Source organism: Paramormyrops kingsleyae, chromosome 12 (assembly GCF_048594095.1).
Source record: "Paramormyrops kingsleyae isolate MSU_618 chromosome 12, PKINGS_0.4, whole genome shotgun sequence".
Taxonomy (NCBI): Eukaryota; Metazoa; Chordata; class Actinopteri; order Osteoglossiformes; family Mormyridae; genus Paramormyrops; species Paramormyrops kingsleyae.
In genome coordinates this window covers 31,903,074-31,918,013 of record NC_132808.1, presented here as the reverse complement: position 1 = coordinate 31,918,013, position 14,940 = coordinate 31,903,074, and the positions used below count along the sequence as shown (strand labels likewise).

The 14,940-nt window shown below is 45.3% G+C and overlaps 3 protein-coding genes across 6 annotated transcripts in view; 2 read left to right on the top strand and 1 right to left on the bottom strand.

Moving 5' to 3' along the window:
- Positions 1 to 95: 95 nt before the first annotated feature.
- aup1 (AUP1 lipid droplet regulating VLDL assembly factor) lies at positions 96 to 8,122 on the top strand. The gene is made up of 12 exons (XM_023841920.2): positions 96 to 323; positions 799 to 936; positions 2,912 to 3,062; positions 3,159 to 3,346; positions 4,313 to 4,385; positions 5,091 to 5,164; positions 5,975 to 6,041; positions 6,245 to 6,350; positions 6,448 to 6,591; positions 6,842 to 6,984; positions 7,340 to 7,428; positions 7,696 to 8,122. Exons 1-12 carry the CDS (start codon positions 283 to 285, stop codon positions 7,739 to 7,741), a joined length of 1,260 nt encoding a protein of 419 aa, XP_023697688.1. The 5' UTR covers positions 96 to 282; the 3' UTR covers positions 7,742 to 8,122.
- Positions 8,123 to 9,387: 1,265 nt separating this feature from the next.
- Positions 9,388 to 12,496, top strand: tubb4b (tubulin, beta 4B class IVb). Its single transcript, XM_023841919.2, has 4 exons — positions 9,388 to 9,550; positions 10,455 to 10,563; positions 10,934 to 11,044; positions 11,270 to 12,496. Exons 1-4 carry the CDS (start codon positions 9,494 to 9,496, stop codon positions 12,328 to 12,330), a joined length of 1,338 nt encoding a protein of 445 aa, XP_023697687.1. The 5' UTR covers positions 9,388 to 9,493; the 3' UTR covers positions 12,331 to 12,496.
- loxl3a (lysyl oxidase-like 3a) overlaps positions 11,080 to 14,940 on the bottom strand; it is a 30,757-nt gene continuing 26,896 nt past the window's right edge. For all 4 annotated transcript variants that reach the window (XM_023841918.2, XM_023841915.2, XM_023841916.2 and 1 more), the window contains 4 exons: positions 14,811 to 14,926; positions 14,144 to 14,280; positions 13,868 to 13,979; positions 11,080 to 13,653 (listed from right to left, as the gene is read on the bottom strand). In XM_023841918.2, the coding sequence (XP_023697686.1) occupies positions 13,580 to 13,653; positions 13,868 to 13,979; positions 14,144 to 14,280; positions 14,811 to 14,926 (439 nt within the window). In that variant the 3' untranslated portion in view covers positions 11,080 to 13,579. The remainder of the gene's footprint in view (positions 13,654 to 13,867; positions 13,980 to 14,143; positions 14,281 to 14,810; positions 14,927 to 14,940) is intronic.

Sequence of the window (14,940 nt, the reverse complement as noted above, 5' to 3'; positions counted from 1 at the left end):
ATGCAACATGCGTTCACCCACGTATAGATCTTCGGCCTGCAGTACCTTCTCCGGACCAATAGGCGTCAGTGTTTCCCGCGCACGCCGTCGAACCCGCGAAGAAGAAGCGCCTTATGCTCACCAATGACGGGCCGCTGCGATTTTGCAACATGGCTGCAGGCGCCGCGACTGTGCCTGAAGTTGCAACCAGTAGCTAGTCCCCTGGCTCGCCAAACTTAACAATAGCATGCGGGAATTTAGCCCGTCGCCACTGAGATTCGCGAACAGAGACACAGTTGAATAATGGAGGCGCCGGGGCTGGAGCAGCTGCTCGACTTCCAACGGTGAGCCGGAGCCGTCCGCGGCTAAAATTAGCCAGCTAGCGAGTTTCACCCTGTTTACTCCGCCGGGCAAACGGCTCTGCGGCCAGGCGGCACGCCGAGGGACCCCAGCGGAGCCCACGGTGGCTCGTTAACCAGCGGTGTCTCCTTCATGAGGAGCTGGTTTAAAGTTAACCTCCGGTAATCGTAGCGAAACGCCCCGTCTAAGCCTGTCCTGTGGCTGGAGAACTCTCTTATTTAACTTTGCGCGTGCTGGCTGTGTGTATAACCGCGAGCTGGTGGTGGTGGGGGGGTCTTCATGTCGCAAGCTGATCTCCCGAGATCATTTTTTTAAGTACATGGCCTAGTTGGTCTTGGCTTATGTGGCGCTTCCGCTGGTCTGTCATCTGTACGCGGCGATCGCGGGCGCGGGGAAGCGTGTTCGGGGCTCTGCCCCCCCAGAAGAGCCGTTTGTCACCTGTGGGGGTGTGATTTACAGGTGGCCGGACGATGGCCTGCTGCGCCTGCTGCTCATGCTGTATTTCCCCTTCGGCGTGTGCCTGACGCTGCTCCGCATCTTCATCGGCGTTCATGTGTTTTTAGTCAGCTGTGCCCTCCCCCATAGCTTTATACGAAGGTAAGACCTGCTCCCAGCATCTGCTGACTAGATTGCGTTCTGCTCTCTCTTCCATCTCCTACCCGCGTATAACCGTTATGTTTAACCATACGACTGCTGTTAATTTTCTTTGAATCTCCATTGTTTCCTTTAATTCTCCCAAAAAGAATATGGTTGCAGTGCTGCACTTTGCACCATTGACCTGTGTACTGTATATCTGTATTATTTTTATTTTGTATAATATGTAGCATTTGTGGAGAAAGTACGTAGTGTTGTGCACGAATAATGACAATAAATATGTTCTATTTTATTTACACTCCAAGAAACAACTGCACTGGCGAGTCACCGACTGCTTTTATTTTACAGTGTCTTTTTAAGTGATCTTACGTAAGCATGACTTGGATTTCTTAAACTACATAAAACACTTTGACAGCAGAATCAGACAAGCACTGTTTGAAAACAGACTCAGGAAAGTACTTGAGTCTCACGTGTGATAGAGATTTGTTACATGCAATGCAGTGGTGGCTTAAGGGTTAGGAAAGCGCCCTTGTAATTGAAAGATTGCTGGTTTGAATCCTTGACCAGCAATTTAGCACCGAGGTACCCTGAGCAGGGTACTGCCCCTATGCACAACTGCCACTGCCTTGTCACATATTGGTTAAATGCAGAGGACCGGTTTCATTTTTGTGCACTGTGTGTCAACAATGACTAATCAATTCACCGTATAAAGCTATTGTATTAGTAATTTTGTATTGTACATCCATTGTTGCATATAACCCCTTGTATTAAAGATTACTTATTGAGTATTCAGATCATTGCATTAAATGCCATTTAGCAAACGGCCCTTGTGTAGCCAGTAGTGAATGTGACTTTTGCCCCCCAGTTTGTGTCATCCGCCTGCCCAATTCCTTTATTACTCCCTTTATTCTTGTCTATTCTTATATATTGCATACATTCACTGTGCTCAGAAAAAGAGTAATTTTGGTGAAATGAGGCTCACTGGTAGTGAAATGTTTGATTAGTGGCTGAGGGGAGGAGAGGCGACGATTTAGGCCAAAGAAAACAGCCAGAAGAATCAAGGTGTGTAGCATGAACGGCAGGAACAGGTTTCTAACACTGAAGAGGGGAGCCGACGTCTGCCTCCTTCCTCATGGCGTGACTCATTTCGTTTGTTATCACCATATCACATTGCAATTGTATGGCGTATTTGCGATAATGACCAGGGCTTTAGATGACGGGCGTAAACATTTGTCTGGGCCCCAGTTTTTTTGGTGCTGTACAGACATTTATTTACACCCACAATTTGTTAAGCAGATTAGTGGTGCACCTAAAATATTAATGAGAGGCATATTGTGATGGCCCAAAGTTAATAATCTGTATGAATTCAGCGTTTCCTTATGTTTAGTAAACATGTTGGACTTTGAACTGCAGAAAGTGCTGCCACAGCACCAGCATCTTCTGACCTTGTTTATCCACAACGTCTCCTCTTTTAAAAGACGTGGCTGCAGAGGTGTCCCTTTCTTCACCGCCGCTTCAGTGCTTATCGCTTCCATGATAGAACAGTAGCATGTTGCTCGCTCTGCAAACTGAATTTACTAAACATGGGGATAATCCAAATTTATACAGATTACTTTGAGCATCGCAATGCGCCTCTGATTAATATTTTAGGTGTACTACTAATCTGCTTAACAAATTGTGCGTATAAGAAAACAACCGAACAGCCAGCGTCCAGACAAATGTTTGGTCCGTCATCTAAAGCCTTGGTGATTATTGCGCGTGCGCTATAGCCTTGGTGATTATTGCGCGTGTGCTATATAATCGCAGCTGTATCGCAGTGTGATGTCGTGCAGCTGTATTTGTTGCTATGTTCCACTGATGCACGTCTACTGGCTTCTTCATAATCAGTGATCAGCAGACTTTTTCAAATACACCAAAAACTATTACTGGAAATAGCCTGGTTTAAAATGTCCCCCCCCCCTCCATTTCTTTCTGCTAGGTTTGTTGTAAGGGTTATGTGTTCGGTGCTGGGGATCTACGTTAGGCAAAACAGCCCACGGCTGAGAGATAGGGCCGCCAGGCTATACGTCTGTAACCACGTGACGCCGTTCGACCACAACGTCATTAACATCGTAGCACCGTGTAACACAGTAAGTATCTTGCAGCACTTGGACTGTTTTATCGGCGTGTTGCACGGGTGCTGGTCGTTTCTATGTCACAGACTTGTGGTATGTATTGCTCCGCAGCCGATGTTGGGAGGTTCTTCAGGGTTTATGTGCTGGGCACGAGGGTTCCTGGAGCTGGGCATGGTGTCGGGCCGCTCCGGCCTGGCGGAGGCTCTCCAGCAGTACTGTGTGGCCCAGGGTACTCTGCCCCTACTGCTCTTCCCAGAGGAGGATATCACCAATGGCCGGCATGGCCTGCTCAAATTCAGGTAAGGTGTCTGGCCTCCTAGGCTAACGTTAGCCGACGGCTTTGAGGTCATTGGAGCGCTTTGCTTTTGAAAGGCTTGATCTCCCTTCACGGTGTCCAGTTCTGAAGAGTTAAAATTGTAGCCAGTAGAATGTATTCAGTATGAATCAGCCGGCGGCCCATATAGCAACGGCTCTGAAGTGCGGTGCGTGTTGATTAAGGGTTGCTGCTCAGTTCAAGCTTTGATGCAACACAAATCCTGGCAGTATTTACATAGTAATCATCCAGGCAGACCAATATTGAATATCTGGCTGAGTCTACCAATAAGATGCATGCTGTCTGACCCTCATACCTCATGCTAGATACAAGTGCCAGCTAAAGACAAAATGGAAATATAAAATTAGTTTTTCACTAACAAGAAACGTTATTAGTTGTTTTGTCTGTTAGCATTTTTCTGTTTTTCCCTGTTTCATTCAGCGCTAAAGTGTTTCTGTGTGCTAAGAGCCGGGTGATCCGTAACATGCGAGGCTGTTGCGTAATGGTTGCCTAACCTGTGCAGGACTGCCAGTTTCAACGGAATCTTTACATGCTCTGAAAACTTACGAGTATGTTTGTGTAACCCTAAGTTTAATGTAGAGAAATTGGTCGTCGTCAGAATCTTTCAGGAAACCATAGAATGAGTAGCATGCTGGTACTATACTGTAGCTTATTGACTGTGCTTCTGGCTTAATGGAAACTTGAGAAATGGTTTAAAACCATTACGGTACTGGGAACACTGGGGCCATGGTGTTGGCTCCATTCGTGCAGCTCGTTGCTAACCCTGCGTTTGTGTTTCTGGCGGGGAGTGTAATGCGCTCGGGTGATTAAAGGTGAGTCCGTCTGCACGAGGGCGCCAGTCATGGCTAAGCTCTGTGATGACTCGCCAGGGGGATGGGATCTTAACGCCTGTGCTCTCCACCTCCTCTTCCTCCTCCTCCCCCCTCTCCAGCTCCTGGCCCTTCACTGTGACGGACACCGTCCAGCCCGTGGCCTTGATCACGAAGCGACCCCTGCTGGCTGTGGTAAATGCAGCCTCATTACAGTAAACCGTGTTGGACAGTGTCTTTCTTCTGGGAAGTTCTTGTCGTCTCGGGCTCCTGTCTCACCGTATGGTCATCGCTGAAGCATTAATGACGCCGTTCTGTGAAAACCCAGGCCCCGCCTGCCTGGAAATTATAGTGTAACTAAAGTAGTGGCTTTCTATGTCGTGATGGGTCACGTGGTCCTAAAATGGTTCAGATGAAAGCTTTCAGGGAAATGCAAGGGCAGCTGCTATATGTGTCTGATGAGCGGCGGTTTTACGTTACTGTAATTGTTGTTTGTTAATTGTTACAGTAACCTATGAATGTTTTGTTACGATAACCTATGATTGTCTCACAATATTCTCTTGATGTTCTGTATCTAGAAACCTATATCTGTCATTAATGTAACAGTTTAATCGATTTGACCACAGAACTAAATCTTGTTTTTATAAGGAAGCAAATGAGGTCAGTCTTGGACTTATTTACGCTGAAGTAATGCATTCGGTACACGGTTTGGGGCGCTACTGTGTTAATGTGCGGTTAGCTTTCAGGCGACAGCGCGCATATCAGGAATTCTTAGCTCTTTGTACGATATGCTTCAGGTTGCTCTGAGAACTGAAGTCATTAATATGCAGAAGTGAATTTCTAATGAATGATTTTGTCAAGCAGGCGATTTCTAATGCCTCTCGCCCCCATCTTACTCAGAGCACAGCCGAGTCGTCTTGGGTGACAGAGCTATTGTGGACTCTATTCGTCCCATTTACAGTATACCAAGTAAGGTACTAACTATTATTCTCTTTGTTCCTTTTTGAAGGTATAGTGTCCATCTGCTATGTCGTCTTTTGTTTTATTCTTGCTTTTGATGGTCGTCACGTTTGCCGTTGACCAGTTTTTGATCAGTTTCCCGAACGTCTCCACCTGTCTTCGTACTTGTTGTTCACAGTCCGCCGCTGTTGTAGTTACATCTGCCTGATCTCTTTACACTAGATCGATAGGTTTTATTTATTTTTCATCATTCCTCACAATTAACTTTCCTCGGTGGTACAATATCTCCGAAGCTGACATTGAACTGCAAAGCCACTTTAACGAGCTCTGCTCCAAACGATGCCATGCTAAACGCTACCTCCCTCTGTGAATGCCCTGATCTGTCCATTTTTTTTTGGTTTTTTTTTTTCTCCCCCCCCCAATTCACTTTTGTTGCTGGGTAGTTTGTATCTGTAGCGTGACGCTTACATGGGCTGGTGATTCTCAGCATTTACTCTCCCAAGGTAGCCAGAATCAAGGTCGACTGTGTTTGACATGCATTAAGGCACCAGAGTCAAAGCTGTAGGCTGCATCAAAGAGTGTCTCCAGTTACGGATTTTACTGGCAAGTGCTACAGCACGATGCACGTTGGTGCTCATGTTTGGAGACTGTCGTCTTTTAGCACGTGTGTAATAATGTACGATAAAGGGTTGTTCACGAACTAGTGATGTTTGGATGAGGTTTTCTGCACGAGCGTGCAGGTGGTTGTTAGGGTTCGGGTGGGGGAAGGTGGAGCTGCTACTCCTCGGGTGAAGGTCGTATCTCTGCTCCACATTTTCCCACAGATGGCTTGCCCCGATGTCCCGACGAGATGGAGATTCGTCGCAGGATTTCGCCAACAGAATTCAGGAGGTGCGGCCTAGTGACAGCCGTCGCACTGCTTTCGGGTTCCGTGTTTAAAGCGAAATCTCGTGAGACCTTAAAGGACGCATGTCCACTTATATTATACTGCTTGTGTGAAAGTACCAGCGAGTACGCGTCTCAGTGTGCTGCATTATAGCCAAAGTGACGGTTGCTGGGGTTTTTTTCACCCTTCCCAAACTTAAAATCCACAGGTAATAGCGGGTGAGCTTGGTCTGGTACCCACGCAAATCACCAAGGGAGACAAAGCAGAGCACATCAAAAGGAGAAGGCACCTTGTCCCTTGGACAGGAAGCTCCAGTAAGACAGATTGATGGAAACATGCCCTGCTTCCTGCATGCTCTTGGTCTCTAGAAACCCGGTGACCCATGTGTGATATTTCATCCATGTCACCCAGGTAGGGCCACGAGGGCACAGGCCCATTCTGCTGCTCACTTGGCCCCCCGGCCTGGGGTCGAGGACGCACAGATGGCGAAGATGGCCCAGCAGGTGAAGGAAGTCCTCCCCGACATCCCGGTCAACGTCATCGTGAGAGATCTCAGTAAGCTTCGGCTCTGGCTCCACCAGCATCCGCTCCCACGTAGCCTAAACTCGGCTTCTCTGCAGCCTCACTCTCAGTCTTTGTTTTTAGCACAATCTTGTTCGTCCCGTCGGCGCTAAATGGAGCAAAATGGCTGTGCTGTAAATCACGCAAGCCGCAGGAGTGCTATTCTGCTTAATGTAAAATATCTATAGCGGTGGGCGCAGGAAATGAGGTCACATGATGAGATTCACCTGTTCTGTGCGTTTAGTGCAGACCAACTGCGTGAATACTACTATCACAAACCTACTGGAAGGCAGCAGAGAACCGGAGGCGGAGGCCTTGGCAGGAGCGGAGTCCACCCCAGGCGGGAGCTCGGCCCCCCCCATGTCCAGGCATGCAAATCCTCCTTGGGTAAGTGCTTCATCATCCCGCCCCCGCTATCGCCAGCAGGATGGCGTAGCGAGCCCAGAGAGGAGGGATTCTTTGTGAGCTTGTGATGACATCACATCAGGTGATTTCAGTCCCTGAAGGATCAGTCGTCCAGTGGGGTTTGTCTTTGTAGCAGATTGCGCTGGAAACTGGTTAGATGTCAGTTATACTAAAATGTAGGGAGGGTAGCAAACTCTAATCCTAAATCATGTGCTTTTTGGATTTCCTTTGGATATGAAAACATAACGTTTAAAGGAAAAGTCAAATCCAGAAGCTAAATGTAGCGCCTGATGTTTTGGATAATTTGTGTTTAAATGAATGTTTCTGCTTCTGCCAGTCTGCCGCTAATACCTTTGGGAACTCTCAGATGGACAGACACATGTCTCTACAGGAGAGAAAAGAGGCCTTGTATGAGTATGCTAGACGGTAAGGAACGTGGAGGACAGGAGGGGACAGCATGGGAATTGTAGCTGAGCAGCTGCTTAGCATGTGATGCTGTTTGTATGCTAGTCTGCCACCATCAGCCGTACATTTCCAGCTTACCAAGTTAACTTGGTTCTATTTCATATCTTCTGCTCAGGTGAGGCTGACTCCAGCCTGCAGTCTTTTAAAAAAAATATTTCAAGGCAGTCGTTCTCCTTCCTTTGGGTTTACACAGTAGTACACTGACATGCTATCCATCTTCCTTTTCAGACGTTACATAGAAAAACATGGACTTAATCAGGAGAACATCCAGTGACAAGGGAAGGCCGGTGCAAGACCAGGAACAAAGAGAGACTGTCGTTAATGTCTGCGGATTTATGAAATGAAGAGGCCGACCATAAGACCGCCTTAAGAATTGTTTACTATGATGCCACTTGTTGGGACGGCAGGAAAGATGCACTTCTCGAAGCTTATGTGGATTTCTGTTTTAATTATTTTGCATGGCAATCATGCATGTACCTTGATTCTCTCCACAAATAAGATTATTTTGGTAACAGTTTATATTAATACCTGTTGTCAGTGATGCATTTTTTGAGTCCAAAGGTGATGTAATAACTTAGAAGCAGGTGTCCGATTGGTCTGCGCTCATAAAAATTCATTGTCGAGATACATTTGAATAAATTGAGTCTGCTTTTAATGGTATGATTCCTGAGAAGTTTATAAATCCAGAAACATTTTTATTTGTGCTCATTTTAAGACCCAAAACATTCCTCTTTGAACAAATAGGAATTTTGATGTCCAATGTTCTAATTTCTGTTTATTTTGAATGTGTATATAACAAGTTTTCCTTTGTCAAAATTTCAATTTTAAATTGACATGATTGGCTGTTAAAAATACAAGTCATTTACAGGAATTATGTGCCTCACACTTCCTTGTATTAAAGCTGTTTATTGTCCTATACATAAAAAAATCTACCCACCACTTGATTAGCATGAGAATTTCAAGCATGTCTGACCAGGGCTCCAGTTGTGCACAGTATGACGTAATTGTCTGCTGTGCATCACTTTCACTGTATGAAAATGAACTCTGCCGAATGCAAAAGCCGGCTTACTATTGGATTATGCTCCTGTTCCTCCCACGCCACAGAAGGTGATTCGACGTTCAGTTTTCTTTTCTTCCCCCAAGGTACCCCTGGAGCTGGGTTGTTGCATTCTGGGTCCAGGATAGAGGGTTGGAAAGCTTTACATACAGCAAAAACAACTGCCTTTAGTGCGATGAATAAAACGTTATTCTGACTTTTGACATCTTTTATGTGCCTTTTTAAGTACTAGTCCTGGGTGAAATCGCATAGTGAAGAGCTTCGTTGTGGTTTTAATCTGAGTCCTGCTTTAATTTTCCCGTTACTGGCAGCAAAAAATTGCAAGTGCCCTGTAGAATTTAGAATGATTAGATAAGTGGAACTTTCGACGTGTTAAAGGAATGGTATATGGCTACTGTGTATGTCATGCCTATGAGACAAATTATTAATTTCATAAATACGTAGTTCAAAAAAGGATGGGCGTTGAGGTACGACGGCTACTGAAATATCTACAATAAAAGAAAACCGAACTTCAAACCTTGCCCACTAGTTTTAGCGTAATTTTAATCCATTTACCTTGTCTACACTATCTATCAGTAGACATACTGGCACAGACACTGTACGTTAAGTCATTCGATGTCTTTTATTCGGTTGAAATTTCACCGCATTACGTTTTCAAACGTTCAGGAAGATTCCGAATCCACTTACTAGATTAAAATGGAGGAAATTAATCCTCCGCGTTTATTGGGCCAATGTCGTCTCTCCATCTTGTCTGACGGACCAATCAGAGCACCGCGACATGACTCAGCAGCAGTTGATAGAAAAGCACCAATCGTAACGTAGGCTGGGTGGGTGCAGCCAGCCGGCGGACCAATAAATCCGGGCGATTGTGTAGAAATTTAATATTACGTAGTGAGACCAGGCAGCAGAGCTAGAGTCGCTCGCAGTTTTCTCGTAATTTGATCGTTGCAAAAAACTAAAAATAAGAAAATGAGGGAGATCGTTCATTTGCAGGCCGGCCAGTGTGGAAACCAAATTGGCGCCAAGGTTTGTGTGGTTCTGTGTATTTTTAGACCGCCATTTCTTAAATTTGGTGATGTTTTCAGGTTCCTTGGGTTACGCGATGTAAAGCCTTTTAAACCTTTGAAACGTTTTAATTTTCGACGTTTTTTCGTGTGTGTTTTAAAATATGGCGGGGGAAAAATACAACCGAGATATGCAGCCCTTATATTTTTCCCCCAGTGTTGCTTTTAATCATCATTAATTTATTTGGGCTCTAAATTATTTTTTTTTTAGCTCTCCAGTTTAATGGATCAGTAAAACTGGGTTTAAAAACATAGCGATCGCACTATGTAGGCAGCCCTACAGTAGCCCGCGCCATGGGTGTTGGCCGCATGCTGCAGGAAGTAACATGGCCGGTTCTGGTTTAGGGCAGCTGGAGTGAACCGCTTCCAGATCAGCCAACACCCTACGCCGCGCTTTCTCCCACACTTTCCCATCGCTTTCTTTTTGTGTATTAAAAAAACACGACAAATGCAGAAGTGGGTTAAAATAACACTTCTATGCGGCTTTCGATCAGATCTAGCTCTTCAGACTATTTGAAGAATGTTCCTGAAAATTGTTGCTTGTATAAGGCGGGGTTGTATGACTGCCAGTAAGATAACGCGGTACCGACAAATATGTGGAAGTTACGGATTTGAAGCCACGTTTTCTTGAGCTAAGGAATCCGAGCAATAAGCAGTAAGAATACCCGGCGGTGAACTCACGGGTTTATTAATGGCGCATTTACAAGTCGGGACTTTCTACTCGAATGCAGCCTGATCTGAGTCCCCCGTAGCCATATTGGCGCCATGTCCCAATGTAGATTAATCGTACTAGTAAAGGGGGGGAAATGTAGTAGTTGTATCCAGAATATCGTCCTAATGCGACACATGCTTTTGGTTTTTTCCAGTTTTGGGAGGTTATCAGTGACGAGCACGGTATCGACCCCACGGGAAGTTACCATGGCGACAGTGACCTCCAGTTGGACAGGATCAATGTGTATTATAACGAAGCCACAGGTACTGACACGCTTGCATCTCGTATATTCCTAGTGTAAAAGCTGAAATGAGGGTTTATTTTTTTGTCTTGTATATTTTCTTAGATTTATTGATCTGAGTTTTATGGTGCAATATAGGTTAACTCGTGTAAAAATACATGGATAGTACAAGAGAGCAAGATGAAGTAGGCAAAAAGAGAATTTCCCCATGGGGATCAATAAAGTGTAATTTCATTAGTGCTCAGTGGCTGATGTGCAGAAGGCATAGGTACCACCGTCAATGTCTGCAGTGCCTGCCAACACCATTACTGTGCATTTGGGGGAGATGGGTCTGCTGAATGGGCAGTTGTCTCCAACTAATGATACTAAGCATAACTTGATTTGTTTTTTAGGAGGAAAGTATGTGCCACGTGCTGTTCTGGTGGACCTAGAACCTGGGACCATGGATTCTGTGAGGTCTGGACCTTTTGGGCAGATCTTCAGGCCAGACAACTTTGTCTTTGGTATGTATAAGTAGTACTAACCACAGGAGAGTCTGTTTAGGGAATACAGTTTGGATTTTATTGCTTACCGATAAATTGAGTACAAAGGTTATGTATTTGGTTGACTTTGTCTTCACTTTCGTTTCAGTATATTGGTGTGTTCAGCATCTGAGCAGCGCTTTTGCCCTTAACTTCACTTAAACAAGCCGTCGGGCATTAATTCGATTTTCTAAAATGTTTCATTAGGGCAGAGTGGAGCTGGTAACAACTGGGCAAAGGGGCACTACACAGAGGGTGCCGAGCTGGTGGACTCGGTGCTGGACGTGGTGAGGAAGGAGGCAGAGAGCTGTGACTGTCTGCAGGGCTTCCAGCTGACACACTCCCTGGGTGGGGGCACCGGCTCGGGCATGGGCACCCTCCTGATCAGCAAGATCCGCGAGGAGTACCCCGACCGCATCATGAACACCTTCAGCGTGGTCCCTTCACCCAAGGTGTCAGACACAGTGGTAGAGCCATACAACGCCACGCTGTCCGTGCACCAGCTGGTGGAGAACACTGACGAGACCTACTGCATCGACAACGAGGCGCTCTACGACATCTGCTTCCGCACGCTCAAGCTCACTACGCCCACCTACGGTGACCTCAATCACCTGGTGTCGGCCACCATGAGCGGCGTCACCACCTGCCTGCGCTTCCCCGGGCAGCTGAACGCCGATCTCCGCAAGCTGGCCGTCAACATGGTGCCCTTCCCCCGTCTTCATTTCTTCATGCCGGGCTTTGCTCCTCTCACCAGCAGGGGGAGCCAGCAGTACCGCGCCCTCACTGTGCCCGAACTCACCCAGCAGATGTTCGACGCCAAAAACATGATGGCGGCCTGCGACCCGCGTCACGGCCGCTACCTGACGGTGGCCGCAGTCTTCCGTGGCCGCATGTCCATGAAGGAGGTGGACGAGCAGATGCTGAACGTGCAGAACAAAAACAGCAGCTACTTCGTGGAATGGATCCCCAACAACGTCAAGACCGCAGTCTGCGACATCCCGCCCCGTGGCCTCAAAATGGCCGCCACCTTCATCGGCAACAGCACAGCCATCCAGGAGCTGTTCAAGCGCATCTCCGAGCAGTTCACCGCCATGTTCAGGCGCAAGGCCTTCTTGCACTGGTACACCGGCGAGGGCATGGATGAGATGGAGTTCACAGAGGCTGAGAGCAACATGAACGACCTGGTTTCAGAGTACCAGCAGTACCAGGATGCCACTGCCGAGGAAGAGGGTGAATTTGAGGAAGAGCCCGAGGAAGAGCTGGCTTAATTGGTCCCTTTTCTCTCCTACTAAACCATTCTTCTGTGAAGCATCCTTCATTCTTTTTCACTGTTAAGATTTTAAAACCCCAATAGTGGAGACTCATTGTCAACCTTCAACTGTCATGTTCCAGTAGTGGTTAACACTAAATAAAACCTATGCATTGTATAATGAATTCTGTGTGGGTATTTCCTTCTCCACTGCCCTCATTTAACACGGCTGTGTGCTTTTCACGTGTCCCAAGGTGTTTTCAAATAATTTGAACCATTTTTGGCAAACTCGCAACCACTTTACAGAAAGTGCATGCCTACAAGGTCTAGTGCTACAGTCTCTCCTGTACTCAGACAGGCTTTCAGGATGCTGATCCCTGCATTTCCGTACTTTATCTGTGGATCACAGCAGGTGTGGCCCAAGAGTATTAAAGGCTTGATCGCAGCAAAGCAGAGCCAAAGGAAGCTTTAGTAGTGGGATACAATGGCCTGTTTTGTTATAGGCACATGTAACATTTTTTCCTGTTTTATTTTTCTTTCATGGTTCTGTTTGCACTTTACAATGTTCCATTTGAACTTTTTTTTTCCCCCTCCTTTGTGTAGCACTGCAGTATTATAGGTGGACTACAGACCTGGGGCCAAAACGTCACATTTTATGGAGGACTTTGTTTTGGGCAGGTTTTATTCGCTAGTATATTGTTGGGGGTGGATCCACCAAAAACAAATGTTCTATGGTTTTAATTACAATTTATTTTGAGACATGCAAGTGAACATTTTTGTAAGATCAGTATTTTTTATTCTAAACACAATAGGGGTCTGGTCATTTGGTGATGACGTGTTATGTCATGGATGTCAGTGGCTCTGGATGGCTAACTGGTTTAAAAAGAATCCTGATGAACTAATCAAAAATATAAAATGTTTAGTCTTTGTACATTTCATTTACAATTTAATTCCTAAAATATTTTTTCAAAACAAGGACCTATAGCTTTCATGGCAATACAGGGTAGCTTTTTGTAAAAATAGATGAATAATACTACTTACACCTCATGCATTTGCTGTAAATAAGCTGCACCATCCCTGATAAAGAGAAATATCTCAAAATTACAAAAAATGGACATTCAGCACCACCCAACTCTTATCAGAGCTGTTTTGTTTATGTTCAACTGGGCATTTTCTTTGAGATGGAAATAAAATGGCTATACGGGCAACAGAAACCCAGTGAAAATACCCACTACCACCTTCATGTTCTACTTGGAGGTGTGGCTAAGTTATGAAATTTGATTATTCAGTTGCCCAGGGTACTGTTCAAATTTCTTCTCTGCTTCTTCACTGAATGCATCATCTGAAAGAAAGAATATCAAGTTTTGTTTATAGCTTGTGAACAACAAACAAGAATAAAGTGCAATAACAAAGACCTCCTAATTAAAAGACTAATGGAAATATAGCTCCACCTTGTGGAACATTTCTGTATATGCGTATTAAAGGTTTCAGTTCAAGCATTTTTTTTCCACTGCAATTCATAGTCAGGGTGTTAAGAAACGTGAGGAGTTACGTACAGAGGTGACATTTGTGCAGCCAAATCCGATGCCCATCATATTTACAATTACACTTCATGGCGTTGTTGGTGAAATCGCTCTCGGACACTTCGAAGTTAGGATTTATTACAAGCTGTAATGATACACAATGAGGAAAGGGATAGATTGTTGTTCATTTTGTATTTAAAGGTCTTTTCAAATAGATGCACAGGATAATGAGGAATTTTACAGTCTGGAAGAAGTTTAAACCTCGTTATTGATCTAATTTAATGTTCTCACTGGACTACCGGTGGTTACCTGCAGTATGTAATTGCCTGGCTTTACGTCTGTGATGTCGATCCATTGACAGTCAATGTCATGACGGTACAAGTCCCAACAGCCCACAGTTATGCCCTGCTCGCCAAAGTTAGCGCACTCGTAACGCTTTGCGATTCCTGGGACACATATTTCAGTCAGTACGCAAATATTAGACATTGAAATTAAAGTTACAGTACTGAAAAGTTGTATCCAGACATCAATATGTGCAATTTCTGTCCTGGAAACGTGTAAATTCAAGGTGTTACTTTGCTACTATATAACAAAAAACACATTCTTCCATTAACACGTTTGCCTGAAGGTTAGGCGAAGGTCAACGGAAGTTAACGTCTAAGGATTTATGAACCTGTGTGAATAGACTGACTAAGGGCTGCTAGGGAATTATGCTTGAGTTTGGAGGAGAAAGAAGCACTTCTGGAAGCTCTGGTTTGAATTGTTTTGTTATGGCAATCAAACTGAAGCTTTAAGTGGAATTGAAGTGAAAGGTGTTCCTGTTTAAATGTGAATTTCAAAAGCAAGATAAAACACCGACACAAAAAAAAAATGTTGAAAAATATGCCATGTGAGATATCCCATCATATGAGCGATATGTCCTGAGATAGAATCAGTGCTGGTTCTGCTCTCAAAGCCGGCAAGTGCAGGATTGTACCTTCCTGGCATTCAGTGTCCTCCAGGCAGAAGCTGGCCTTGTGGCCGTCCGCCACCCTGGTGCCGTTGGCTGAGAAAAGGTCATAGTGAGTGAAGATGTCCATACTGTGGTAATGCCTGGGGGAGGCAGG